At 46.5% G+C, this 27,694-nt stretch overlaps 1 protein-coding gene across 6 annotated transcripts in view; it reads right to left on the bottom strand.

Annotated features, from left to right (window-relative positions):
* The window catches only part of PAICS (phosphoribosylaminoimidazole carboxylase and phosphoribosylaminoimidazolesuccinocarboxamide synthase), a 1,039,115-nt gene that overhangs the window by 431,534 nt on the left and 579,887 nt on the right, over positions 1-27,694 (bottom strand). For all 6 annotated transcript variants that reach the window (XM_044062488.1, XM_044062489.1, XM_044062490.1 and 3 more), the window contains one exon: positions 24,140-24,318. In XM_044062488.1, coding sequence (XP_043918423.1) covers positions 24,140-24,318 — 179 coding nt within the window. The remainder of the gene's footprint in view (positions 1-24,139; positions 24,319-27,694) is intronic.

The following is a 27,694-nucleotide window of genomic DNA, read 5'->3' as shown; positions in this document are numbered from 1 at the left end:
ACACACACTACGCCAACAGCGAGGGAGGAAAAAAAAATACTTAAATTAACTCTAAAGTAAAATATCAAAGAGGAATACCTAAACTTTCACACAAAAATGAATAAAAAACTTCAAAAACTCTGTATTAACAGTTAGAAAAACTAGCACTTAGCTGAGAGCTATAGAAACCAATCCAGTCACCATGCGCGGCAAACGAGATCTGAGGTCATGAGGGTAGAGCAGGGCATTATGGGTGAGGGGAGGAGCTGAGAGCTTGGATCCATAGCTGGAAAACCATGCTGGTTCGGATCCGATATCGGATCCATAACCCACAGGTTGCAGACAAATGAATATCCTACTTCAGATTCATGGTTTCCAGGCTGTGACAATGTTGACTCCATAAACTTAAATACCACTGAAGTTTCCTCATATGCAGTCTTGCATATGGAATTAGAAGAATACAGGAGGCCATGAACCCCAAGGCTTGCAGAATTTGTCTTGCAGATAGCAGGGTTTTTGCGGCCACCTGTTTGAAGTTACCAATTGAATTTGCTTTTCTGGCGTAAGGAAAGTCATCTGGGCAGTTGTATTCAAGCTTGCACCCAGGAATTTTAATTGAGTGGGTACCGGTTGTGATTTCTTTTCGTTTATGGTGTACCCTAGACAAGTTAGAACCCCTTTTACAAAATGCCAAGATGCTTTAGAAAAATGTCCTTGTTTTCTGCCTGAATTAGACAATCATCCAGGTATGGATATATGTGAATATTTCTTTGCCTGCAAAACGCATTTACTGGACACAGGCACTTTTGAAGACCCTGGGCACAGTAGATAAGCCAAAGGGCAGTGCAGAGAACTGGTAATGCAAGTAGCCTGCTTTGAAGCAGAGGTATCTTCTGCAAGATTCCCAGATAAGCCTCTTTCAAGTCTAGAGTTACTAACCAGGCATCTTTGCCTAGCATAGGTAGCAACTGTTGAATAGTCAGCATCCTGAATTTTGGAATGTCCAGAAATGTGTTTAGAGTGGATAAATAAGTCCAGAATTGGGGGGGGGGGTCTTGAATGGAAACCTTGTCCCTTTTCCTCTTCTGGTACTGGTTGAATAGCCCCCATGCTCATGAGGAACAGAACTTGTTTCTGGGCCTCTGCCCACTGATTTGGGGGCGGATCTGGCCATGCGTTTGGGATTGGTAATGTGTGGAAATGAAATCTGTATCCCTGGGATACTATATTTAAAAACCATTTGTCCTGAATAATTTGCCAGTTTCGTGCATGAAGTGCCAGTTTTCCCCCCAAAGGGGCAGCTAAAAGTTAAGTGCTTGGTGATTATAGAGAGAAGTCAGCGAGACTGTTTACTACCATAGGGAGGTGCTTTGTTGTTTCCAGATTTGGAGATGGAGGCACCCCATTGTTTTATTCTAAAAGTTCCTTGCGACTGAAACCTGGAGCCATTGGAATGTCTTGATTTGACTTGAGCGTCTCTCGAGGGGACTGGAAAGGGCCAGTTCTTAGTAGGCCAGTGCCTACTAAATCTTGGAGGTTGCACTTGTAAGAAATCTTGCACAGTTTGCACAGATTTAGTTTTATCTTCCATCTGTAAGAGTTCTTCAGCCTTATTACCAAAGAGACTGTCCTGTTGTAAAGGAGCATCCAAAATTTTTGCTTTAACATTGTCAGGCAGAGGTTGCTCTGAGTCAAGCATGCCTTCTTAGCACATATCCAGTTACAGCAGCCCTGCAAGAGGCCTCCAAGGAATCAAAACCACATTGCAAAGTAGGTTTTCCAACTTGTTCAGCTGAACGCAATAAATCCTGCAAATCTTTATTTTCCATACAGTCAGAGATTAACAATTTTCTGATATGCTGTTGATATTTAAGCATATGAAATTGACAGTTTAAAGCCCTGATTGCCAAGGTTGCAGACGTGTAAACCTTCTTACCCCATCTATCCAGCACCCTGGAAACTAGAGGTAGGATTTTTAGCAGTAGATGCCTTACTGCCCTTCGGACCCTAAGAAATGGTTTCAGGATCAGCAATAGAATTTTTGAAAAGGAATTTGTGGGAGTCAGGAACCCTGTAGTATCTGTCTGGCTTACAAGGAGCCAGAGGCAGAGAAACAGGAGTCATACTAGAAAAAAAATCAATGTCTAGAGCAGGAGGTATAGCCAAAGGCCTATGCGGAGGGAGAAGAAAATCCCCAAGTCTCTTTAGATTCAGAGAAATCCTGACTTTCCCAGTTGAAATGCTCCCTTAAGGTATGTAAACTTACCCCAAAAGAAAAATCCTTAGGGGGAGAAGCAGAAGGAATGGAATCTTCTGCATCAGAGTCCTCATAAGTAGGAGTAGACAAATCCTGCTCATTACAAGAGTCAGAAGAAATAGAATCCTGTTCAAAAGATTCATAAATCAATGTCTTGCTAGGTCTCTTGGGGGAGATTGGCTACCCCTGATCAGAGTAATTAAATCTACAGTCATTTTGATCACTTGTGTTTTAGGCACAAGGGCCTGCACATGTGGCTCAGGCATCATTTTTAGACATAGGATTTAGATTTTGGCCTTAGTTTTGAAGATGGCGTCGGTCTAATATACAAATCTGTAAGCCTGAAAACACCCTCGGAAGCTGGTGCCTGCACAGCAGCTCCGGACCCATCTAAAGTAGAGGCATCCACTGGTTCCATAATTGAAGCACCTTGCGGCATACCGGACTCAGAATGGGTTTCAGTAGAGGTCTGCGAATTAGTAGCGAGTATCAGGGGCTGTGAAAGCACCTCACTGAGTACCGGTGAACTGGCAACTGGCTTAGGATAAGGGTAGTCAGTTTTGGACCTAGACAGTCTTCTCTCTTTTTTTTTTTTTGGGTATTCCAGTAGTCTGATTGCTAACAGACTACATTTCTGGATAATTAAATCCAGAGCCAAATTATTTAGAAGCGAAAATATAAAGACGTTTAATCGTGCGTTGATTAAATGTAGCACAAAACCGACAGCAAGGCACGTTGTGGTCAGGGCCTTGGCAAGGAATACAGTACAAATGAAAATCCTTATGGGGTATTTCCTTCCCACAAGTAATGCAATTCACTTTTATTGACATCGGTAAGGAGCAAGAAAAGTTTCCCCAATGGGGTACTTAGCTTTTAGTTGAAGACTTCGGCTCTGAAACTCGAAAACGAAAATTTCAGGAGTCTGCCGACTGGCACTTACCAACTGCTTCTGCTACCACGCGGCAAGAAAGACTGGTGTAATGGCGTCGGCTGCATGTTTTATACCCCCTGATGACCTGACATCATGGATGAAGGGACAGCAACCGGAGGACCCAAGACTTTGTTAATCAGGCCGACTGGGGGCAACCTGCCAGCAGATTATCCCAAATGTAACGAGCACAGTGAAACACAAAGAACATCTTGCTTTTCTGCTTCTGCCCTTTGAAGTGGGAGAATATCTGGGTATCCTTGGAGGACCGGGAAGGTATGAAAGGAGAATTTGCAGTCTTGGGATACTATTTTTAGCACCCATTTGTCATTCGTGATAGTGTGCCAGACATTGGCAAAAATGGCTAACCTTCCCCCCAAAGGAAACAGTGGGCCCGCAAAGGCAAGCAGGGGAAGGCCGGAGTCATTGACAATGTTTGCTTTTGGAAGTCTGCTTTGAACTCCCAGGTTTAGAAGATGCAGTCTGCCAGTTTAGCCTCGTGAGGGGTGGAAGTCTGTCCCCTGGAAGACCTGTAGCCCCTGGATCTAGTATGACCCTATTTGCTAGGGTCAGGAAAAGTCCAACTCTTAGAAGGGTAATGCCTGCTAAAATGAGGAAGCTGAATTTGCAGTAAGTCCTTAACAGTTTGCATAGATTTAGCCTTATCCTCCAGTTTCAACACCTCTTCTGCTTTGCTTCCAAAAAGATTGTCTTTATGCAAAGGCACGTCCAGTAATTTAGACTTCACAGGTTCAGAAAGGGGTTGTTCCCAGAGCCAAGCATGTCTTAACAGAACTAGTGGCTGCTACTCTGCAAGAAGCCTCCAAAGTGTCAAAACCACAATGTAGTGGATGTTTAGTAACCAGAGTGGCAGAATTCAATAAGTCTTGCATGTCCTTATTCTCCATCAGGGAAGGAACACCAGCAATTTTTGCCTTGATAGCCTCCAAAGTATGCTGCTGATGCTTAAGCATGTGAAAGACAATTAACAGACCTAATAGCCAGGGTAGAAGTATAAACCTTTCTACCCCACCTACCTAAGGCCCTAGATTCCGTCAGAAGGAACAGGATTTTTAGCAACCGTGGCTTTAACACCTTTAGAGCCCTGTGAAATAACCTCTGGATCAGCAATAGGATTCCTGAAAAAAAATTTATGAGAATTAGGAACTCTTAATCCCAGTCAGGCTTTCTGGGAGCAGAAGGAAAGTACAGTTTTGTACCTACCATAAATGTAGATGTTAGAGTGCTCATACAGCTGCAGTCATAACAGATTGGTTATCCTGCCGTCAGGCGGGTCCTCGGTCGGCCAAATACCAAAGTCTAGGTCCGGCGTCGGTTGTTGTCGCTTCTTCCCTGATGTCAGTGCGGCAGGGGTATAAAAGAGGCAGCAGACGCCATTTTCTTCAGTTTTTCTTGCCCCAGATGTCAGGTGCCCCAGACAGAAGGCAAACAATGTTATGCAAAAATGCAATGTTGATAAATCAAAAACAGTAGTTGCAAGCAAATACACCATAAAAGAGTACCCCAAAAGGTTACATGAAAAGGGTTTGTCATTAGGACTGTCCTAAGAGGGGTTGGAGGCAGGGAAACCTGGACTGCAGCTGTATGAGCACTCTAACATCTACATTTATGGTAGGTACAAAACTGTACTATGTTCATAGTGCATACAGCTGCAGTCATAACAGATGGGTAGAATCCCAAAGCTAAGTAAGGGTGGTAGGCACTAAGTGGAACTAGGAGGGGCTAGGATGCCCTGCAGGACTGCTGTGACAAAGCCCGCTCTAGATTTAGAGTAGAGTATAGTGGGAGGTGATGGTGCTTGGAGAAAGTGTGCACTGAACTCCAGGGGACTGCTTCCAAAATATCCTTGGTATGGACCCCCCTGAGGAAGGCTGCAGAAGTAGCTGTGGCTCTGGTGGAGTGGGATCTGATGCATGCAGGCACAGTTTTTCCATAAAATGAGTAACAAAAGCGTATGCAGTGGGCTATCCATTTTGAAATGGTCTGTTTGGAAATAGCCTTTCCTTGAGCACCTGCAGCATAGGACACAGAGTTGCTCATTTTCCAGAATGGCTTTGTCCTGTCCAAACAATAACGAAGGTGTCTGTGAATGTCCAAGGAATGTAGTAGTCTGTCCCCTTTGTTCTGTGGATTAGGATAAAAGGTAGGTAAGTGGATAGTCTGATTCAAAGCTACACTGGATACTACCTATGGCATAAAGGTAGGGTTGGGTTCATAAGGAAACTCTGTCCTGATGGAAAATGATGAATGGTTGCACAGCCATGAGGGCCCTGTAGCTCCGAAACCCAGCGAGCTGAGGTGATAGCCAGAAGAAAGGCAGTTTTCCATGACGAGTACTGTAACTCTGATGAAGAAGCTGGCTCGAAGGGAGGAAGGGTCGGCTTTTCCAATACGAAGTTGAGGTCCCAAGCAGGGAATGGTAGTTTTCTTGGGGGTTTTATATTCTTTGCCCCTCTGAGGACCTGCCTTAAGAGAGGATGGGAGGAGAATAAAGGAGGATCTGTGTTGTATTGTGCAGAAATGGCTGAAGCGTGGATCTTGATGGAGGAGAAGGAAAGTCCATTGTTTAACATCTCAGCTAGGTACTGTAAAATTTGAGGTATATTTATTACCCAAGGACTCTGCCCCTTCTTTTGATTCCAGGCACAAAATAAATAGTTTCCATTTAGCGGAGTAGGCCTTTCTAGTAGGTGGTCTTCTGGCCTCCAAGATGACATCCTGCACCTCCCTGGAGGAGAGAAACTGTTGGGAAATCAAGGAATTCTCCATGCAGCTAAATTTAGAGTTTTGAGATGGCTGTGAAGAGTTTTGTAGTTGTGCTGGGACAACAGAAGAGGGACTAGAGGCAGGATCCATGGTGGGGAATGTGTCAGGCTCCTCAGGAGCGGATACCAGTGTTGCCTTGGCCAGTCTGGAGCAATGAAAATCATTTTCGGCCTCTCTGCTCTGGCTTTTAATAGAACTTTGGGCAGTAGAGGAAGAGGCGGGAAGGCATAGACCACCAAAGTTGCCCAATTGAAGGAAAGTGCAGCCACTTTCCAGGCCTGTGGATGATAGGTCCTTGAATTAGAAGTTATGTACTCACCATAACGTTCCATCTGAGTAGGTGACTTCATTTGGATGCAACCTGTGGGTATCGGATCCGACCTCGGATCCGAGGCGGCATTTCAAAAGCTTAGGCTCAGAGCTCCTAGCTCCTCCCTCTACCCATAACCCCTTGCCAATCCCTGACTGACCTCAGATTGAGTTTGCCTATATAATACTGACAACAGTACCTGAACAAAGCAAAAAAATACTCGCTGTATAAAGGTCAGGGGGATGGAGGGGGGGGACGGTTGCATCCAAATGAAGTCACCTACTCAGATGGAACGTTATGGTGAGTACATAACTTCTAAATCTGAAGTAGGCAGACTTCATTTGTCTGCAACCTGTGGGACAGAGTCCCCAGCTACCTGAATCTTGGGCGTCATGGAAGGATGTTTCGGAGCACCGCTGAGCCAAAGGATGCTCTTCCTCTGGAAACAACATCCACCTTATAATGAGAAATAAAGGTATGAGGTGAGGCCCAAGTGGCTGCCGCGCAGATATCATCCAATGACACACGGGACTTAAAGGCGGCTGACGTGGAGACTGCCCTAGTAGAATGAGCCGTAACCCTCTGAGGAGCAGGTCTACCTGAAGTATCATAAGCCTGCAGAATACAATTAGCAATCCACCTCGATAGCGTGACTTTAGAAACTGCTTTACCCAAAGCAAATTTAGCAAAGGAGACGAACAGCTGATCTGATTTCCTGTGACCAGCTGTTCTGTGAATATAAAATCGTAATTGTGTATGAACATCCAAGAAATGTAGTTTGTATTCTCCTTTGTTTGAGTACTTAGGAAAAAACACAGGTAAGTTAATTGATTGGTTAATATTAGATTCTGAAGAGACCTTTGGAAGATAAGATGGATTGGTCCTGAGGCACACCCTATCTGGAAAGAAGGAAAGGTAAGGCGGCTTGACGCATAGAGCCTGAAGTTCAGACACTCTTCTTGCTGAAGTGATAGCTACTAAGAAGGCAGTCTTCCAGGAAAGGTACTTCAGGTCTGTAGACGCTGCAGGCTCGAAGGGAGTAGCAGTAAGGGCTTGCAGAACTAAAGATAGGTCCCAAGGTGGTACAATGTCTTTGACTGGAGGCCTCAACAAAAAAATCCCTTTAAGAAAGGTTTTGCACAATTTCGCCGTCATGAGGGGAGCTGTCTCATGACCAATGTGATAATGAGAGATAGCTGCCAATTGTACCTTAATCGTGGTAGAACTTGCCCCTTGATGAAAGAGGTCTGTTAAAAATTCCAGCACTGCCGACATAGGTGCTGAAAAAGGATCCAAACTTTTCTGGACCGCCCAAATAGAGAATCTCTTCCATTTACTCCGATAAACCTGCCTAGTGGAAGGTTTATGAGCTGCCACTAGAATGGCCTTGACCGTGACGAGATACCGAGTCCTGATCAAGGATGGAACTGGAGCAGCCAAGCTGTCAATTTCAGGGTGCGAGATTGGGGACCCGAAATTCCCAGAGGATGGGAGATGAGATCCGAATCGGATCCAGAATCCAGGGTGGATTCACTTTGTGAGACCATACAAAGGGGAACCAGGGTTGACGAGGCCAGAACGGGCAATGAGAATCATTCTGCTCCCCAAACTGTTGGCTTTCTGCAGAAGCCTCTGCATTAGAGGTAGTGGAGGGTAGGCATAAAGGAGACCGGGAGGCCAAGCATGCACCAGCGCATCTCTCGAATTCTGGTGGGGAAGCAGAGCGAAGAAATTGTCGCATTTGGCGTTTGAGTGAGAGGCAAAAGATCGCAACAGGGTTGCCCCAAACGCAAAAGTCTTCTTCACTACCTGAGGATTGAGAGACCACTCGTGAGGGGAAAGAATGGTGCGACTGAGTTTGTCCGCAAGGATGTTGGATTTTCCGAATGCGTTGCTACAAGAAAGCGTTTGGTGGAAATTGCCCATTCCCAGACTCTCATGGCCTCTCGACAAAGGGGATAGGACCTGGTTCCTCCCTGTTTGTTGATGTACCAGACTACCGACATGTTGTCTGTCTGAATCGCAATAGTCCCTGAAGGAAGAACGTGGTTAAGTGCTTGCAACGCTAGGAGCACCGCCCTCATTTCCAGGACGTTTATATGCAACAAAGTCTCTGTGGAGTTCCACATGCCTTGGACAATCTTCCCCGCAGAATGCCCCCCCCCACCCGAGGTAAGAAGCGTCCGTGGTCATTGTGGCTCGGGGAAATGCTGCACAAAAAGGTCTCCCTGTCAGAAGCTCCGGAGATTGAAGCCACCAAAGAAGGGAATCCTTGCATGCTTTGCTGACCGCTATCGGAGTGTTGAGAGAGGAACAGAGAGGGGACCACTGAACCTGAAGGGTCCATTGAAGAACCCTCATGCGTAGGCGCGCATGAATAAGTGGGATAGCTGCCGCCATCGAACCTAGGGCCCTCAGGACCGAAGCTGCTGTCGGAAATGGTTGCAGGACCGCTGCGACATGACACTTCAGGTTGGAAATTCTGTCTGGGGTGAGGAAGGCTCGTATTGATCTGGTGTTTAGTCTTCCTCCTATGAAATCTATAACTTGTGTGGGGTGCAGTAAAGATTTCTCCCAGTTGACAGTGATGCCCAGCCTTGGGGCTATACGAAGGAAGTAGTCCCTGGCTGAGCACAGAAGATGCCTTGATGATGCCGTTAGGAGCCAGTCGTCCAGGTACGGAAAGACCTGTAATCCCTGGAGCCTCAGGTGGGCCGCTACAACAGCTAAAACCTTGGTGAACACCCTGGGGGCTGAGGTGAGACCAAAGGGAAGGACCCTGAACTGATAATGACTGGCTCCCAGCCGGAAGCGAAGAAACCTCCTGGACCGTCTGTCCATGCGAATGTGGTAGTATGCGTCCTTGAGGTCGATGGAGCACATCCAGTCGTTCTCCCTCAAGAGGGGGAGTATAGATTGAAGGGTGACCATCCGGAACTTTTGCTTGGTTACTGACAGGTTCAGCAGGGAAAGATCCAAGATCGGTCTTAAGTCCCCCGTTTTCTTTGGCACTAAAAAGAACCTGGAGTAAAACCCTGACCCGGTTTGATCTGGGGGGACGCACTGGATAGCTCTTTTTCTAGCAGCTGTCCGATTTGATAGCTGCTGCCTCCCTTTGGTCGGGTGGAACATCTGGGAGGCTGCGAGATCTGGGAACTTTGTATAGGGAATTGTATAACCTCTGGATATCACGCCAAGCACCCAACGGTCTGTTGTGATGGACTCCCAAGAAGTTAGGTGCCTCGAAACGCCCCCGACTGCCTCCAGAGACGGACAGCCGGGCAACCCTTCAGGGCTGCTGCGTGGGTCTGTCAGAGAAAGGTTCTCTGGACCCAAAGTTGCTAGGAGCCCCCTGCCTCTAGGACGGCGACCTCCCGTCCTCCTCTGCCACGGAAGGACTGGTTATCCGGAGCAGGTTGGGACTGCTGCGACTTCGGAACCACATCTTCTTCTGTCCCTTTTGGTTCTTGAGAAGGACCTCTGGGGAGCTGAGAAGCGGACTCAGACGGCAGACAGCGTCTTCCGTCCTTCTCGCTCTGGACTAATGTTTGAACAGTTCTGCCAAACAAGGCAGAACCATCGAAGGGGCATTCGCGAAAGTCGCCTTGAAGGGCTCTGAAATCACAGTGGCGGAGCCAGGCCTGCCGCCTAATGACTAGGCCTGCTCCGCTGGCTCTAGCGGCTCCCTCGGTAGCGTGAGAAAGCAGCCGCATAGATGTGTTAGAAACTGCTCTAAGAGTGGCCATTCGGGTGGAGTATACCTGTTTATCCTCACCCGACATGGACTCTGGGGGAGATGCAGCGTATTCTTTAATCAGATCCCGCTGCATCCTGATGACGTGTGCCATGTAGTTCAGCGCTCTCAAAGAGAAGGTTGCTGAACTGAAAACTCGCTTCCCAATGCGATCCATCGAGCGGGACTCCTTGCCCGGAGGATGCATAGAGGGACTCTCCTGGGCCAATTCCCTCTTAGTGGCTGCAGACATCATGGCATCTACTGGGGGGCCTTTGCTCCAGTGAGTGCGGTCCGCCGGAGGGGAAAGGATACGGTCAGGACGCTTGGGTACAGGCTCAACGGTGTCCGGATCCTTCCACGCTCCGATGGATATAAGGTCCACCAGAGGATCGGCAGGAGGGGACACCCAAGAGGTAGATGGGCCCGCCTCGAATGCCTCCAAGAACGTCTGAGGAGGCCTTGGGGGCAGACCACCCCCCCCCGATCCTCAACATTTCCATAATGTCTCCAAATGAGACGTCCTCAGGGGGTGACCTTGGGGAGCCTTCCCCTTCATCCAGGTCTGTGTCTTGAACGGACTCGGGAGTCCATGTGCCTCCTTTTGCACTTACGCTTCGAGGTACTTCTTGGGGCTGTCCGAGGAGTACTCTTCCGCAGCTGGATGTTCCAAGGGAACTACTTGGGACATCGAGGCGGGCTGTCCCTGGGACCGGCTGGTGGGGGCCTGGCCCAACTGCAAGGGAGCGGGATGGAGCCGTGGCAGGGACCGGGGTCCGGCAGTCCTCAACAGTGCCCTTTCCACTCGTCGAAGGCCGAGGGGAGCCAGCTTCTCTAAACCCCGAGAGCCGACCCCACTCGGATCCGACAAGCGGATCGGGCCGGAGCGAGACAGTCGGATCCGAGACGTGTGCTCCGACCAGACGGAGCCGAAGACACCAGCTCCCTCGGATCCGAGGCTCGGTCCTCGGCTCCGAGAGGTCGGGTCCGAAGTACCCGAAGCACTCAAGGGATGGGACGGATCCGAGGTGCGCCGACCTGATCAGACCCACCCCCGGATCCAACTCTGCCCGGCGCCGACAGCTCCGAACCCATGGTGTGGGTCGGAGAAGGAGCCAAAGGGGTGAAAAAAGGGGTCGAAGCCCCTCCTGGATGGGGGGGGGGGGCTAGGAGCACTCCCATTTGCATTTGGGCCTGGATGAATTTCCTCATCCGGTCCATGTCTGCTTCACTCATGGAGAAGGTGGATCTAGTCGAGGCCACCGAAGCGGATCTAGAGAGCCGCCTTGGGGACCTCGCTGAAGGGCTAGCCTCCTCCTCCTCAGGCCCAGGAGAGAACCGAGGGGAGTGGAGCCGAGGAGGAGGAAAGCTAGAAGGCACAGGAGAGGCCCGCTTGGATGGAGGAGCCGAACTAGAAGTTTCAGCTCTCCGTTTGTGGTGCCTCTCCCTGTGCCTCTCCTTTTCTCGCTCCCTAGAAGACTCTCTCTCCTCCGGCATCTTAGAGGGAGGTTGAGTCCCAGCCGGTGGAGGAGAGCCCACAGCAACTGTTTGCTGTGTAGAAGGGGCAGAAGCCGAAGCGGTATCTGGAGGAGAAGTCGCCAGAACCAGCTTCGACCTCCGCTCCCTCAAAGCTCAGGGGTTGAACCCTGCACAAATGGTACAACCAGATGACAGGTGTTCAACCCCCAAGCATTTAACGCACTGTGTGGCCATCCGCTGGGGACAGCTTATGGCCACACTCGGTACATTTAGAGAATACTGCCTTATGGGCTTCAGACATGTTAAGCCCTAACAGGCCTAAAAACACACACACACAAACTACGCAAAACCTGAGAAAAAATTAAAAGAATAGAGAGAGGAAAGCCTAACACAAACACTTCTAACTAATTAAACTAAAAAAGTTAAAGTTTTTCAAAATTTTCCTGTCAGAAAACTTATCTGCACTAGGAGCTCAAGGAATCAGTCGCAACTTGAAAGCGGCAAACGAAATCTGAGGACAGTCAGGGATTGGCAAGGGGTTATGGGTAGAGGGAGGAGCTAGGAGCTCGGAGCCTAAGCTTTTGAAATGCCGGCTCGGATCCGATACCCACAGGTTGCAGACAAATGAAGTCTGCCTACTTCAGATCAAATTTTATTCAACTGTCAATTTCTGTGGGTAGCAAAGAGATCTATGTCTGGATGTCCCCATGCCGGAGTTATCTTTTTGAAAATTTGAGGATGCAACTTCCATTCGTGTGGATCAGTCATATTTCTGCTTAGGTGTCATATTTCTGCTTAGGTTGTCTGCCAGTGTGTTTTCCTTCCCTGGCAGGAATTGTGCCTGTAGTTGAATTTTCAATTCCAGTGCTGTGTTCCATAGGGTCATGGCTTGCCTGCACAGGGGGTATGAATGAGTTCCCCCCCTGTTTGTTTATGTACCACATCACTGTGGTGTTGTCTGTCCTTAATAGCTAGCCTAGATGCAGTAGGTCTTTGAAGGTCATAATAGCCTTTTGCACGGCTAGCATTTCCTTTTGGTTGATGTGAAGGAGCTTCTCTTTTCGTGCCCATTTTCCCTGAATGCACTGATTTGTCATGTGTGCTCCCCAGGCATAGTCTGAGGCGTCTGATGATTTGAGTTGCTTGAGGTACACAGAAAGGAAGACCTGTGTTTCTTTGGCAAGCTTCAGCCCACCACAAATTCCTTTTGAAGGCATGGAATGAGTGGTATAATTGCTTCCAAGCTGTGGCTGTGTTGATGCAAGATGCCATGAATCCCAGAGCCTGCAGGACGTTTCCTTGCAGTTAGCCTGGTGTAAGTTGCCATTTTTCTGAAGTATTGAGACAGTTGCCCTTGCCTGACTGGCATGAGGTAAGGCCATCTGGGTGGTTGTGTCCAAGTTGGCACCCAGGAAAATAATTTGTTGAGAGGGTATTAGTTTTTGATTTCTTTTTGTTGACTGTGCATCTCCCAGGAAGTAACAGTTTTATTACAAACACCAGGTGCTGCAGTAGTATGTCCTTGCTGTCCGCTTGGATCAGGCAGTCGTCCAGATATGGGTAGATTTGTATCCCTTGCAGTCTGCAGAAGGCGATTACTGATGCCACGCATTTCGTAAACACTCTGGGCGCAGTAGATAAGCCAAAGGGCAATGCAGAGAATTGGTAATGGGTTGAACCTGCAAGAAATCTGAGGTATCTTCTGCAATCTTGTCTGATAGGGACATGCAGGTATGCTTCCTTGAGGTCCAATGTTACCAGCCAACACTCCTTGCCCAGCGTGGAAAGAAGCTGCTGTAATGTGAGCATCTTGAATTTTGGCACCTGTAGATGTGTTTAGGATGGATAGGTCTCCAATTTTTGTTTTTCCTTGGTACCAGGAATAGTCTGGAATAAAACCCTTTACCTTGTTCTTTTGCAGGTACCTCTTGAATTGCTTTCATGTCCATGAGAGCTGAAATTTGTTTTTGTGCCTCTGCCCTTTGATTTTGTGGCAGGTTTGGCATGCCTCTCATTTCTGGAAGGGTGTGAAAGTGGAACCTGTAGCCTCTGTCTATAATGTCCAGAATCCATTTGTCTTTTGTAACAATATGCCAAATTTTTGAGAAAGTCAGTTTTCCACCCAAAGGTGCTGCCATTAAAGCTTTGCATGGCAGGTGTAGGGGGAAGTCATTGTGTCAGTTTTCTAAAAGACAGATCTAACTTCTCCACCTCTTGGGGTTGGTGCTTGCCACTGTCTGGCTCTGAAAGATCCTTGAGGTTGCCCTCTACTCCTTGGATGCCTGTATCTGCCCCTTTGAGGTCTGTCCGTGGCTGGAAAGGACCATTTTTTTTTTTTTGAAGGCCAGTTTCTGCTGAAACGTGAAGGCTGTACCTGCAGGACATCTTTCACTGTTTGCATTGATTTCGCTTTTTCCTCCATTTTCTTTAGCACCTCCTCTGCTTTAACACCAAAAATACATCTTTTTTGAAGGGGTGTATCTAATAATTTAGTTTTGACATGATCTGGTAAGGTTTGCTCTTTGAGCCAAGCATGCCTACGTATAACAGACCCCGCAACAGCAGCTCTACACGAGGCCTCTAAAGTATCAAAACCACACTGCAAGGTATGTTTACCCACTTGCTCTGCACCATGCAACAAATCCTGCAACTCTTAAATCTGGTTGTGTCATTTTGCTTTTCAGCTGAGATCAAAAACTGTTGATACTTTAACATATGGAACTGACAGTTTAATGCCCTCATGGTTAAAGTGGCCGAGGTGTACACCTTTTTACCCCACCTTTCTAAAGCTCTGGAATCCCGCTCTGAAGGTAATGGGTTTTTAGCAGTAGAGGCCTTAATTCCCTTGGGACCCTGTGAAATAGTTTCTGGGTCAGCAGTATGGCTTTTATATAGGAACTGGTGAGAATCAGGAACCCGGTAATACCAGTCTGGTTCAACAGGAGCTGGAGGCAAAGAATCAGGATTAAGGCTGGCTTCTGTGTACACATCATCCAATACATCTAAAACAGGAGGGATAGCCAGAGGCCTATGCTGGGGGAGCAGAAGAAATTCCCTGAGCCTTTTCTTGGAATCAGAGTAATCTTGGCCTTCCCAGTGAAAGTGTTCCCTCAATGTATGCAGGGTTTCCCCCAAAAGAGAAGTCCTCAAGGGGGGGGGGGGGGGAGAGAACGAGGGAATAGACTCCTCTGCATCAGAGTCTTCGAATGAAGAATAGGCACAATCCTGGTCCTCATAGTTCTGAGGCAATAGAAGCTTGATCTGAGGAAGGGTAGTCTTCCTCTAATCTGGGCCTTTTGTCAGAGGGGGGTTGAGAACCCCTGATAAGAGTAATCAAATCCTCAGCCATTTTAAGCATCTGTTTTTTAGGCATGGAGCCTTGAGAGGGTGTCTGAGGAACCTGTTTTTTTGGTTTTCATGGCCATTTTAGATTTAGTGAAGGCTTTAACAGAGGAGGAAGGCCTGTAGACCCCTTGAGAAATGGCAGGCCTGTCCAAATTCTGAGTTTCCCCGCCAGGAGCGGCGTCTGTATCTGTAGTAGGAATGGGGGCAGAGGAGCCTGCGACCTCGGGCACTGAAGACACCGGTAATGCATTGTCATCGGTACTCAGGGGCTGCATAGGCACCTCGCTGAGTACCGGTAGTCGGCCTAAGCATGGTATCCGTAGGTGGTGCGGACCTCGTATGCCGGTCCTTATCTTTGCGTTTTTTGCTCAAAACTTGAGTCTGGGTATCCGACGACATAATAATTAAATTTTTTTGCCAAAAAAGTGAAGGGCGAACTCCGCCCGACGCTTAGTGCGTTTGTTGAATCTAGCACAATAACGGCAGGCCGAGACGTCTTGGTCTGGGCCTAAGCAAGGTATACAGTAAGAGTGGAAATCCTTATGCGGTATTTGCTTCCCACATGAAATGAGATTATTAACTTTGTCTGACATTGGTCTGAGGCAAGAAATGTTTCCCCAACGGGGTACTAGCTTTCAAGAAGACTTCGGCTGAAATGCTTTCGTAAATCTCAGGAGCTGGCCAACCGGCACTTGCGAAAGTACAGTTTTGTACCTACCATAAATGTAGATGTTCGAAGATCCACATTGCTGCAGTCCTTACACTTGGGTAGTCCGCTGTCCTCGGTCGGCCCGAATATCAAAGTATAAGGCTGACGTCGGTCAAGGCGCATTTGACTGACATCAGGACGTCAGGGTACAAATGTGCATGACCGACGTCATATCCTCAGTCTTTTCTTGCCCCAGATGTCAGAAGACCCTAAAAATAAAGGTCAAAACCAAAAGACAGCAAAACAAACAACCAAGCACCCTTGCCCTAATAATATGTACAAAATATACACTATATACATAATATTTACAACTCAACCCACACAACCGCCTCTAACTACAGAGGGGAAGGAGGGAGGGTAAATTGGACTGCAGCAATGTGGATCTTCGAACATCTACATTTATGGTAGGTACAAAACTGTACTATGTTCTTCATCTCACATTGCTGCAGTCCTTACACTTGGGTAGAATCCCAAAGCAGAGGTATGGGAGGATGGCCAAACTATAAGGAAGCAGGAGCTGCCAAAATGCCCTGCAAAACAGCAGTGGCAAAACCAGCCCTGGATTTAGAGTAAAGTGGCAGGTGATAATGCCTAGAGAAAGTATGCACTGAACTCCAAGTAGCTGCCTCCAAAATATCCTTGGTTGCCACCCCTCAAAAAAAGCTGTCAAGTGGCAGTAGCTCTAGTGGAATGAGGCCTAATCCCAGCTGGAATCTCCTTGCCATGATGGGAATAACAGAAAGCAATGCAAAACCCAATCCACTTAGAAATAGTTTGTTTTGACACAGGCTTGCCCTGAGAACTAAGCAAAAGAAACAAATAACTGCTGAGACTGCCTGAACCCTTTAGTTCTGTCCAAATAATATCGCAACTGCCTGTGTACATCTAAAGTGTGCAAAATCTTTTCCCCTTTATTTTGGGGATTTGCATAAAAAGTAGGCAAATGAATAGTTTGGTTTAAAGCCACACTAGAAACCACTTTAGGCATAAAGGAAGGATTAGTACGTAAAGATACCCTATCCTTATGGAAAATTAAGAAAGGCTCAACCGCCATAAGGGCCTGCAATTCAGAAACCCTTCTTGCAGAGGTAATGGCCAACAAAAAAAAAAACACAGTCTTCCATGATAAATATTTCAACTCAGAAGTAGCTGCAGGCTCAAAAGGTTGTAGAGTGAGTTTCTCCAACACAAAATTGAGATCCCAAGCAGGAGTAGGAGCTCTTCGTGGGGGTCTTATATTCTTTGCCCCTCTAAAAAATTGCTTGAACAAAGGATGAGAAAACAATGGTGGGTCACAATCATAGTGAGCCGAAATTGCTGCAGCATGAACCTTAATAGAAGAGAAAGACAAACCTTTGTCCAGTTACTCAGTAAGATATTGAAGAGCCACACTCAAATTAGGCTCAGAAACATCAAAATCTTTTGCTGCACTCCAAAATAAAAATCTCTTCCATTTATCTGCGTACACTTTCCTTGTACTAGGCCTTCTAGCTTCCAAAATAACATTCAAAACTTGCTGAGGAAGTGGAGGCCCACTATGGTTCAAAACAGAATATGCCAGGCTGTTAGGTGCAGAGAGTGAAGCTTGACATTGAGCAAATGGCTGTCCTCCTGTGACAACAGGTGTGGAATCGAAGGCAAAGGCCATGGAGGCTTCCGTACCAGACTTCTCAGTAATGGGTACCAGTGCTGTCGAGGCAAATCTGGAGCTATTAAAATCATCCTTGGCTTGTCCTGTCTGACCTTTAGAAGTACCTTTGGGAGGAGAGGCAGAGGTGGAAAGGCATACACGTGAAGATTGCTCCAATTGAAAGAAAGAGCATCCACTCTCCAAGCTGTGGGATGAAACCTTTTTGTGCAAAACCTTGGCAGCTGATGGTTTAGTGGAGAAACGAACAGATCTATGTCTGGAGTTCCCCATGACACTGTCAATTTCTGAAATACATGAGGATCCAATTTCCACTCGTGGGGATCCATAATTTGTCTGCTCAACACATCTGCTAAGGAGTTCTGTGCTCCTGGCAGAAACCTTGCCTGAAGATTGAGCTGTAAACTGAGAGCAGTCTCCCACAAAATCATTGCTTGCCTGCATAGAGGATAAGAATGCGTTCCCCCTTGCTTGTTGATGTACCACATGACAGTTGTGTTGTCTGTTAGAATCAACACCTGCCCTGGAAGAAGTAAATCCTTGAAAGCTATTAATGCAAACTGGACTGCTAACATCTCCTTCAGGTTGATATGTAGATGTTGTAGTCTGGCAGGCCACTTGTCTTGTATCCACTTTCCATTTAGATGAGCTCCCCAAGCTTTGTCTGAGGCATCTGTCGTTAAAATCTGACTCGCCTCTGGCGGAGTCACAGAGAGTCCCTTGTTTAGGTGACATTCCTGAGCCCACCACAAAAATTCCTTCTCAATGCAAGGTATTATTTGAATGACAGTGTCCAGATCCTGGCAGTGCTGTGTCCATACATTTTTGAGATACCATTGCAGCTTCCTCATATGCAGTTTGGCATTGGGAAGCACCAGAATACAAGATGCCATGAACCCTAAGGCTTGAAGGACTGTCCTTGCAGTCAGCCCGGACTGATGAGATAGTTGATGGAAGTAAAGGGAAAGACTCTCTTGTTTGTCCGGGGTTAAAAAGGCCATCTGGGATGCTGTATTCAGTCTCACACCCAGAAAGCACATGTCCTGAGAGGGTACTAGACTGGACTTTATTTCGTTCACAGAATACCCCAGGCATCTTAGCACTGCTATCACATATTCCAAATGATGAAGAAGCTCTTCCCTTCCTTGAGCCAGAATCAGGCAGTCGTCCAAATAACTTTCGTGAACACTCTGGGCGCAGTAGATAAGCCAAAGGGCAATGCAGAGAACTGATAGTGAGAAGTCCCAGCTCGAAAATGCAGATACTTCCTGCAACTTAGTCTGATAGGAACATGAAGGTAAGCCTCCTTGAGATCCAAAGTTACCATCCAATGATCTTTGCCCAGCAGAGGTAAAAGCTGCTGCAACGTCAACATTTTGAACTTGGGAATGTCCAGATAAGTGTTGAGGATAGATAAATCCAAAATTGGTCTCCACGTGTTCCCCTTCTTTGGTACTAGGAACAGGCGAGAATAAAATCCTAGGCCCACTTCTGGCATAGGGACCGGCTGTATGGCCCCTATTTGGAGCAACAGAGAAACTTGCTTGTGAGCCTCTATTCTTTGTTGAGGAGGAACGTCTGGCATGCCTTTGAAAGGAGGCAAGGTATGGAAATAAAACCTGTAACCGTGGTGTATGATATCCAATACCCATCTGTCTTGGGTAATTAAGCTCCAATTTTCTTTGAAAAGTGCCAACCTTCCTCCCAAAGGTGCTGCCAGACGAGAAGGCTCTGGCAGCTGAAAAGGAGGTCATTGGGTCTGTTTACGAAAGGACTGACCCCTGCCCTCACGCGAAGACTGTGCAGGAGAACTCCGTGTTCTAGGCCTGAAAGAGCCCTGAGCTCTGCCCCTACCACGTCTAGATCTACCCCTAGACTGGGAATCATAAGAAGGATACGTCCACCCCTTAGTAGGCCAATTTCTACTAAACTTTGGAGGCTGGACCTGCAAAAAATCTTTAACAGTCTGCATAGACTTAGCCTTGTCTTCCATTTTCTTTAAAACTGTCTCAACAGGAGAACCAAACAACACGTCAGATTGTAAAGGAGCATCTAAAATCCTTGTTTTAACATGGTCAGATAAATTTTGATCCCTCAGCCAGGCGTGCCTGCGAAGAACTGACCCAGTGGCAGCCACCCTAGACGAGGCCTGTACAGCATCAAAACCACATTGCAAAGAATGCTTACCCACCTGTTCAGAAACCTGTACTAAATCTTGCAACTCTTTACAATCAATACCTTCTGCCAGAGCATCAACCTTAGACTTCAATTGTGAAAGGAGATAGTTTTGGTATTTCAACATGTGAAACTGGCAATTCAAAGCCCTCATAGCAAGAGTGGAAGAAGTATAAACTTTCTTTCCCCATCTATCCAAGGCCCTGGCCTCTTTATCTGCAGGAACCGGATTCTTTACAACAGAAGCCTTAACACCTTTAGGCCCCTGGCTAACAGTTTCTGGGTCTGCCCTAGGACTCTTAAAAGATACTTATGAGCTTCAGGCACCCTGTAATACCTATCCGGTTTAACAGGAGCAGGAGGCAAAGAATCAGGATTAAGAGAAGCCTCTGTAAAACATCTTCCACTACATCCAAAACAGGAGGTATAGCCAAAGGCCTATGCTGGGGTAAAACAAAACTCCCTAAGCCTTTTCCTGGAATCAGAGAAGTCCTGACCTTCCCACTTAAAATGCTCCCTCATGGAATGAAGAGTTTCTGAAAAAGAAAAATCCTCAGGAGGAGAAGCAGGAGTAGAATCATCCACATCAGAATCAGAATAAGGAGAGTATTCCTGCAAGTCTTCAGCCGAAGACTCTGAAACATCTGAAGCCTGCTCAAAACTCCCTAGCTCAGGCTCCACCCTAGGTCTCTTATCAGGAGGGGGCATAGAACCCCTAATCAAAGTAATCAAATCTTCTGCCATTTTAAGCATATGCTTCTTGGGCACAGTTCCTGAAGAACTAGGGGTAACACCAACTGAAGCTAAACCTGGCCTGCCCCTGGGAGAAGCCTTGGAAACAGAAGGAGAGGGCCTAACCACCCTAGGCAGGGAGGGGAGTATAGTAACCTGAGAAGCCCCATCAGCCTGGCCTGCCTCCTGAGAGGCCACATCCTGCAATAACAAAGTCTCTCCCTGGGATCCCAAAGAAACCTCTGGTAGAACCACCGGCTCCACCGACACCTCTAAAGAACCGGCGTCCGGTACTGACGGTTCCTCTAGCCTAGGTTTAACTGCTTTGTCCTTGCGCTTCTTCGAAGAAGCGGGCGTCGGAGCATCCGACGGCATTTTATAATTGCACCGCTTCCCGAAGACTAACCTGGCACAATCTAATCTTCTCTTTATAGTGCGCTTATTGAATCTAGCACAAGAGCGACACCCAACAACGTCGTGCTCAGGCCCTAAACAAGGAATACACAAAGTATGGTAGTCTCTATGCGGTATCAGTTTCCCACAAGAAATACAATTATTCACTTTTTCTGACATCCGGTAAACCACTGAGGCAAGAAAAAACTAAAATATTCCCCAACGGGGTACTTAGACAACTTTGACTCTGTCTGAAACTCCGAAATCGATCAATTTCAGAACGCCAACCGGCACTTGCAACGCTGCTTCTGCATCGGACCATGCGGCAAAAAAGACTGAGGATATGACGTCGGTCATGCGCATTTGTACCCTGACGTCCTGATGTCAGTCAAATGCGCCTTTACCGACGTCAGCCTTATACTTTGATATTCGGGCCGACCGAGGACAGCGGACTACCCAAGTGTAAGGACTGCAGCAATGTGAGATGAAGAACATCTGCTTCGGGCACTGCGCGGCAAGAAAGACTGAAGAAAATGGCGTCGGCTGCCTCTTTTATACCCCTGCCGCACTGACGTCAGGGAAGAAGCGACAACAACCGACGCCGGACCTAGACTTTGGAATTCGGCCGACCGAGGACCCACCTGACGGCAGGATAACCCATCTGTTATGACTGCAGCTGTATGCACGATGAACATCAGAACTGTGTCAAAGAGTTCTCCAGGAAAACATCAACAACTTCCAAAACCAGAGGAATAGCCAAAGGCTTATGCGGAGGCAAATCAAAGAACTCCCTAATCTGCTTCTTAGAGGGAAATCCTGACTTTGAATACCCGCTCAGAGCATTTTAGATGGGAGAGTATCCCCAAGAGAGAAATCTTCTGGGGGGAGGCAGAAGGGATGGAGTCTTCAGCATCAGAGTCCTCAAAACCAGAAAAAAAGCAGAGAATGCCCATCAGCAGTGTTGCTAGAAACTTCCGAGTCTGAGGCTGACTAAACATCTGGGGACGATTCCCTAACCCTCTTAGGAGGTTGAGACCCCTTGATAAGAGTTAAGAGATCACTAGCCATCTTAACCATCTGAGCCAGAGGTAATTGAGGGGAGGCAGACGCCCGTTTAGTAGTAGACTTTCTGCAGAGGCAGACTAGAAAGCCGGAGGGACTTGGGAGGCCTAGCCACCTCAGAAATGTGGGCAGAGGTAGTCAGCCTGGATCCTGTCTCTGGGCGGAGAAGAGGCCTCAGAAGCCGGCACCTGACTAGCAGCTCCAGATCCATCAGAGGCAACGACTGGCGGAAGGTCCAAAGGCAAGGTAGAAGCCTGAGAAATGGAGGACTCAGGAAAGGCCTCTGAAGACCCCTGCTGCTAAACGTCTGTGGACTGCAAGGGCAAGGTAAGCTCCTCACTGGCTGCCGCTGGACCAACAACCAACTTAATAGGGATGTCGTCTGTTAACCAACACTAGGCCTATCGCGGTCCTTATCCTTGCGCTTCTTAGGCACATCTGAAGTCAGGGGACCAGAAAACACCATACCAACAAACTCAGGCCAAACTCTTAAGTGCTTGTACAAAATCCTAGCTCTACGGCTTATGGTATGTGGGTTGAAAGAAGCACAGCAATCACAATTTGAGACGTCGTGCTCAAGGCCCAAACAAGTAACACAGTAAGAATGAAAATCAAGATGCGGAATCTGTTTAAGACAGTTATTAATTTTTTCTGACATTTGTTAAAGCAAGAAAAAAGGGTCCCCAATGGGGTACTTATCTGAGGAGGTCTTCAACTTAAAAGTTGGAATACAAAAAGGAGGCAAATCGGCTGACCGGCACTCGTGCAAATTGCTTCTGCTTCAGGATCCACAGCAAGAAAGACTGAGGAAATGACATTGGCTGCCTGTCTTTATACCAGACATCCTGGCGTCAAGCTTATTCCGGAGGAAGCAGACGTTATATACCAAGGACTTTGGTATTCTGGCAGACTGCGGGCAACCGGGAGCCAGATAACCCATTTGTAAGGACTGCAACAGTGAAACACAAACGTCATGCCTGCTCAACCTGGTTGAATTCTTTGAGTTAGTCACCAGAGCTGTGGATGAGGACAGGGCAGTTCCATACAACTTACTTCTATCTGGCCAAGGCCTTTGATACCATTCTCCACTCACCAAACTAGGCATCAACCCCTACATCACTAGGTGGGTTGCAAATTGGCTCACAGAGAACCCGCAGTGTGAAAGTAACAGACTCCAAAGTCGGAATGCCGACCAGTCACGAGTGGAGTCTCACAGGGATCGGTCCTGGGTCCTCTCTTGTTTGGCATCTACTTCTCAGAAGTCCAGGCAAACAGAGGGACTCTGGCTAACCGCAGCCATTAACTCCAAGTGATGCAGACATCCTACAGAAAGGCCTCACTAACACCAATGACTGGTGTCAAAACCATGGCCTTGAGCTTAATGCTCAAAATACGCAGTCATCCCCTTTGGGAAAAACTCAGTTCCCACTAATTACCACATCAATGTGAGACCGCTGAAGGCATTATAAAAGATCTGGGGACACAGTTTGACAGCAACCTCTCCTTAGAGCACTACACACTGCCACTGTGGTCTGAAAGTCCTTCTGTGTGGCACATCTCATTACCAAGGGTTTTGAATCTAGGAAGAAAGAGGTAATCATCGCTCTCTCTACTCTTCCTCATTAGGCCAACCATTGAGTATAATACCCCATTTGGCATGTACCTCACTAGACAAATGCAACAGCTGGAAAGGCCACAAAAGTACCTCACAAAGAGGATCCTAGGCCTTAAACACGTCCTACATGGATAGACAAACTCCAGCTATTCAGTCTTGTATCGCCTACTAAGACGCAATCTCTGCTTGACTTACAAGGTCATGTCTAACCCAGTTCTGTTAGGAATGCTACATCTAAAGAAATCCCAATCCCCTCTGCAAACCACTCCAGAGACCTCAATCTCATTATTACAAACAGAAAATGCTGGAGGGGCAGGTTCATAACCCAGAGACTACCCATGCTTTGAAATAGGCTTCCCATACATGTCAAGAGCAGCACCTCACTTTCCCTCTTCAGAGATCTTGATGAGTGGATGGGAAATGGAAAGTTCACCCCGGAGATCACTCCAGTGGCTGTCTAGAGGCACTGGGAAGTAACGTCAGGCAGCACAATGCCAGGGCACTTCTATGGGCTAGGCTTGCAAAGACTCCAGGGCCATTAGCCTAGTACACACCTATGAACCATGATCCAGGACCACCACAGATGTTATCTTAAGTTTAGATCGTTGCAGTACTGTAAAGTCCATTTTTTGCAAACTATAAAAAAGGGGGGGGGGTCTGTAAAGATGCTCTTCCTATTAGCCCCAATTTGCCAAACATTTTGATCTGTACTTCAAAATGTATTATTTGCTAGCAAACTTAAGAGTATCAGTCAACCAAATGAGAGATCTGTATCCTAGAATTTACATTCAGCAACTACCAGTACTTAAAATATTTCCTTTATTTTAGGAATCTCTCATTTTTGCTTTGCCCAAGATTTTTACCACAAAATTGGAAGGTACAGCACTAAGACTCAGCAGAGGTCAACTCCCTACAGACGTGTCAAATATTTAAAACCATCACACTGCTGAACAAACTTTTAACCTCATCTCAATGCAAAGAAAATACCTTGTAGAACATCTCAATCTTTGGTGGGCTGAATCTGTATCCTTCTTTCACTCCAGGGTTCCGTTTGAGAAATGAGCCAGTAGCAATCCTTCTGCACACCCACTCAATTGGGATCATTTCACAGTGTTCTGCTATAAATGCAGTGTCCGTATGCTTTCTGACAAATGCAGTCTTGATTCCTATGTAAAAAAAATAAAATAAATGGCCATGACTGTACAATACTGAAATGAACTGGAAACTGGAATTAATGTATCTTAACTACCCAGAACTTTGAACAGGTGCCAGTCTCTTATGGACAAAGATTTTTGTTTTTGTACTTTTTTAGGATCAAGTCTGCAAACACTGTAGTTCAGTTAAAATTGCTTTATGTACAGTCAACATCCAAATATTGTTTAACTCGTGTCAGAGCGATTCCTCCAGGTGCAGCTGCAGTTAACACCAGACGCCTTGTGGCATCAAATATTGCTTGTTCATATGTGCATCAATAATTCCAAACCATACTATGTACAAGGTTTTAAAATATTTCATCTTAAAGCTTACACAACGGCAAACTTAACTGCACTCATATTTTACCTGTCTAGTGAAGGTAAATAGATAACTTGTTTTTATATTTATAGATATATAAATTTCACATTTTTCTAAATATGTCACCAAGCAAGTAAAGCAGGCAACACTCTTAGCATCATGTGAATGCTCTCAGCTAGATGAATAAGATATTACTGACAGTATGTCTGCAACTTGAGCGGTCGCTGATGTATTTGCAAGTCATTTACATTCATAACCCCTATGGTTCAAGAGATATGAACATTTGTTTGAAATGCAAGGACAATTTGATTCTGTCAAAATGCTTAGGCTCTGCCCATTGGAAGTTAAAGTGCAAACCCTCTGAGCTCCACTGGAGTGAATCAGTTAACAGCGCCAATAAACTGAAATATCTCTCATAATAATAACAATAACAATAACAACAATAATAATAATAATAATAATAATAATAATAATAATAATAATAATAATAATAATAATAATAATAATAATAATAATAATAATAATAATAATAATAATAATATTCTCCTCTTATTCTGTGGGTTTGGATAAAAGTAGGCAGATGAATAGTTTGGTTAAGGGCCACACTGGACACTACCTTAGGCATAAATGTCGGGTTTGTCCTCTGAGAAACCCTGTCTAGATAACAAATGATAAAAGGTTCCACAGCCATGAGTGCCTGTAGCTCTGAGACAGGTCTTGCAGAGGTTATTGCTAGGAGCAGAGCTGTTTTCCAAGATAAAAACTTTACATCAGCTGTAGCGGCTGGCTCAAAAGGAGGCAGGGTGAGTTTTTCCAAGACATAACTGAGGTCCCATGCAGGTACTGGCGATCTCCTTGGAGGCCTTAAATTTTTGGCTCCCCTGAGGTACTGCCTTAAAGAATGAGAAAAGATTTGGGTGTGTGTATTGTAATGAGCCAAAATGACAGAGGCATGAATTTTAATTGATGAGGATAGGCCTTTGTCCAGCATCTCAGTTAAATATTGCAAAATCTGAGGAATATTTGGTACAGCTGTGTCAATTCATAGGTTCATACTAGGCTATCTGCCCTAGGGCATTTATAAGCCTAGCCAGAGTGTGTGTGGCTTTCACCACCCCTTACGATGAGAATACTATACCCATTAGTTTGCTGTGCCTCTCTGTCCAGCAGTGATACAGACATGATTCCCGGGGTAAACCTACGATCTCCCATCCACTCGTCAAGATTTCTCTTGAATAGAGTCAGTGAGGGGCTCTGCCTCACATGGACTGGGATTCTGTTCCATAGTGTAGGGAGTCTCTGGGTGATGAATCTGTCCCTCCAGCATGTCCTATTTATATCCGTGCTGAGGTTTAAGTCTCTTGCTCTCGTGGCTCTGGTGGATTTGGATTTTTTGAGGTGGAGCATGTCCATTAATTCCGGGTTGGACATGGCCTTGTATGTCAGGCACAGATCACCTCTGAGCAGACGGTATGCGACTGAACAGAGCTGGAGTTTCTCCAGTCGGGCATCGTATGACATATGTTTGAGCCCCTTTATCCTTTTGGTGAGGAACTTTTGGGGTCTTTCCAACTGCTGCAGGTGTCTGGTAAGGTACATTCCGAATGGGGTGTTGTACTCAATCATTGGTCTGATAAGTGAAGAGTACAGGGGTACAATGACCTCTCCTGATCTGGATGTGAATCCCTTCATGATCAGGTGGGCAATGTAGAAGGTCTTCCTAACCACTTTGGCAATGTGAGTGTCAAAAGAGAGGTTACTGTCAACTTGGGTCCCCAGGTCCCGGATAACTTCTTCCGTGTTTAATGGATTACCACCTATGTGGTAATTAGGGGTTACCTTGTTTTTCCCAAATGGTATGACTATACATTGTTTTGGCATTTAGCTTAAGGCCATGGCTCTGGCACCAGTTATCCATTTCTATGAGACCTTTCTGGAGGATGTCTGTGTCTGATGGAGTGTCAATTATGGTACCCAGTTTGCAGTCATCTGCAAATTTTGTCAGCCACAATCCCCCTCTGTTTGCCTGCACTTGAGAAAAATAAATGCCGAACAAGAGGGGGCCCAGGACTGAGCCCTGTGGGGCACCGCTCGTGACCGGCTTAGAGTCTGACATAGCACCAGCAACTCTAACCCTGTGTTCTGTTCTTGAGCCAGTTTGCAACCCATCTTGTGACATATGGGTTTACATCTAAGCTGGTGAGCTTTTCTATGATGCCCGCGTGGGGTATTGTGTCGAACGCTTTTGCTAGGTCAAGGTAGGCTGTGTGAACTGCCTTACCCTCATCAATGGCCTTAGTGACTGTTTCGAAAAAGTCGACCAAGTTCAAGAGGCAGGATCTGCCCTTGACAAAGCCAAATTGGGTAGGATCCAGTGTCTGTAGGTCCCCAATGTCTTTATGAGTTCCATTATGATCCTCTCCATAGCTTTGCAGACTAGGCTAGTCAAGCTTATGGGGCGGTAATTTCCAGGGTCCGTAGAAGCACCGCCTTTGTGGAGTGGGACCACAGTTGCCGTACACCATTCTTTGGGTACGTATCCTGTAGTAAGGCTAAGATTAAACAGCAGCCTTGTGTGGATTTAGTTCCTCACTGAGTTCGTGTAGCACACAGCCGGGGACACCGTCCGGTCCCATTGATGCTGTGTTTTTTGCTTTAGAGAGAGCAGCTCTTACCTGGGCATCTGAGATGTTTGGGAGGCTAGACTCTGGTGGGATAGATATTTTTCCTTTTGGGGGGGGGGGGGGGGATATGCACTGAACCTGTCTGCCAGTATGTTGGCAATGTCTGTGGGTTCAGTGATTTTTTTATCATTTTGGACTAATTCTGAGCATATCTGGGAGATTCCACCCAGGTTTCTAACATAGCTAAAGAAGGCCTTATGATTGTCTTTTGTGTCATTAGCGATTTTTTCTCTCAAAGTTGGCCTTGGATGATTTTATGAGTGATCGTAGTTTTTTTTTGCTAGTATTGATCAGAGATGCCTTCCCTTTTAGGGATTTTGCTCTGTCATGTAGTAGCTTTCTCCTC

Source organism: Protopterus annectens, chromosome 2.part1 (genome assembly GCF_019279795.1).
Source record: "Protopterus annectens isolate FY-2018-M chromosome 2.part1, PAN1.0, whole genome shotgun sequence".
Lineage (NCBI taxonomy): Eukaryota > Metazoa > Chordata > Ceratodontiformes > Protopteridae > Protopterus > Protopterus annectens.
Note: the sequence above shows the minus strand (reverse complement) of the source record. Positions and strands in the feature narration are given on the sequence as shown.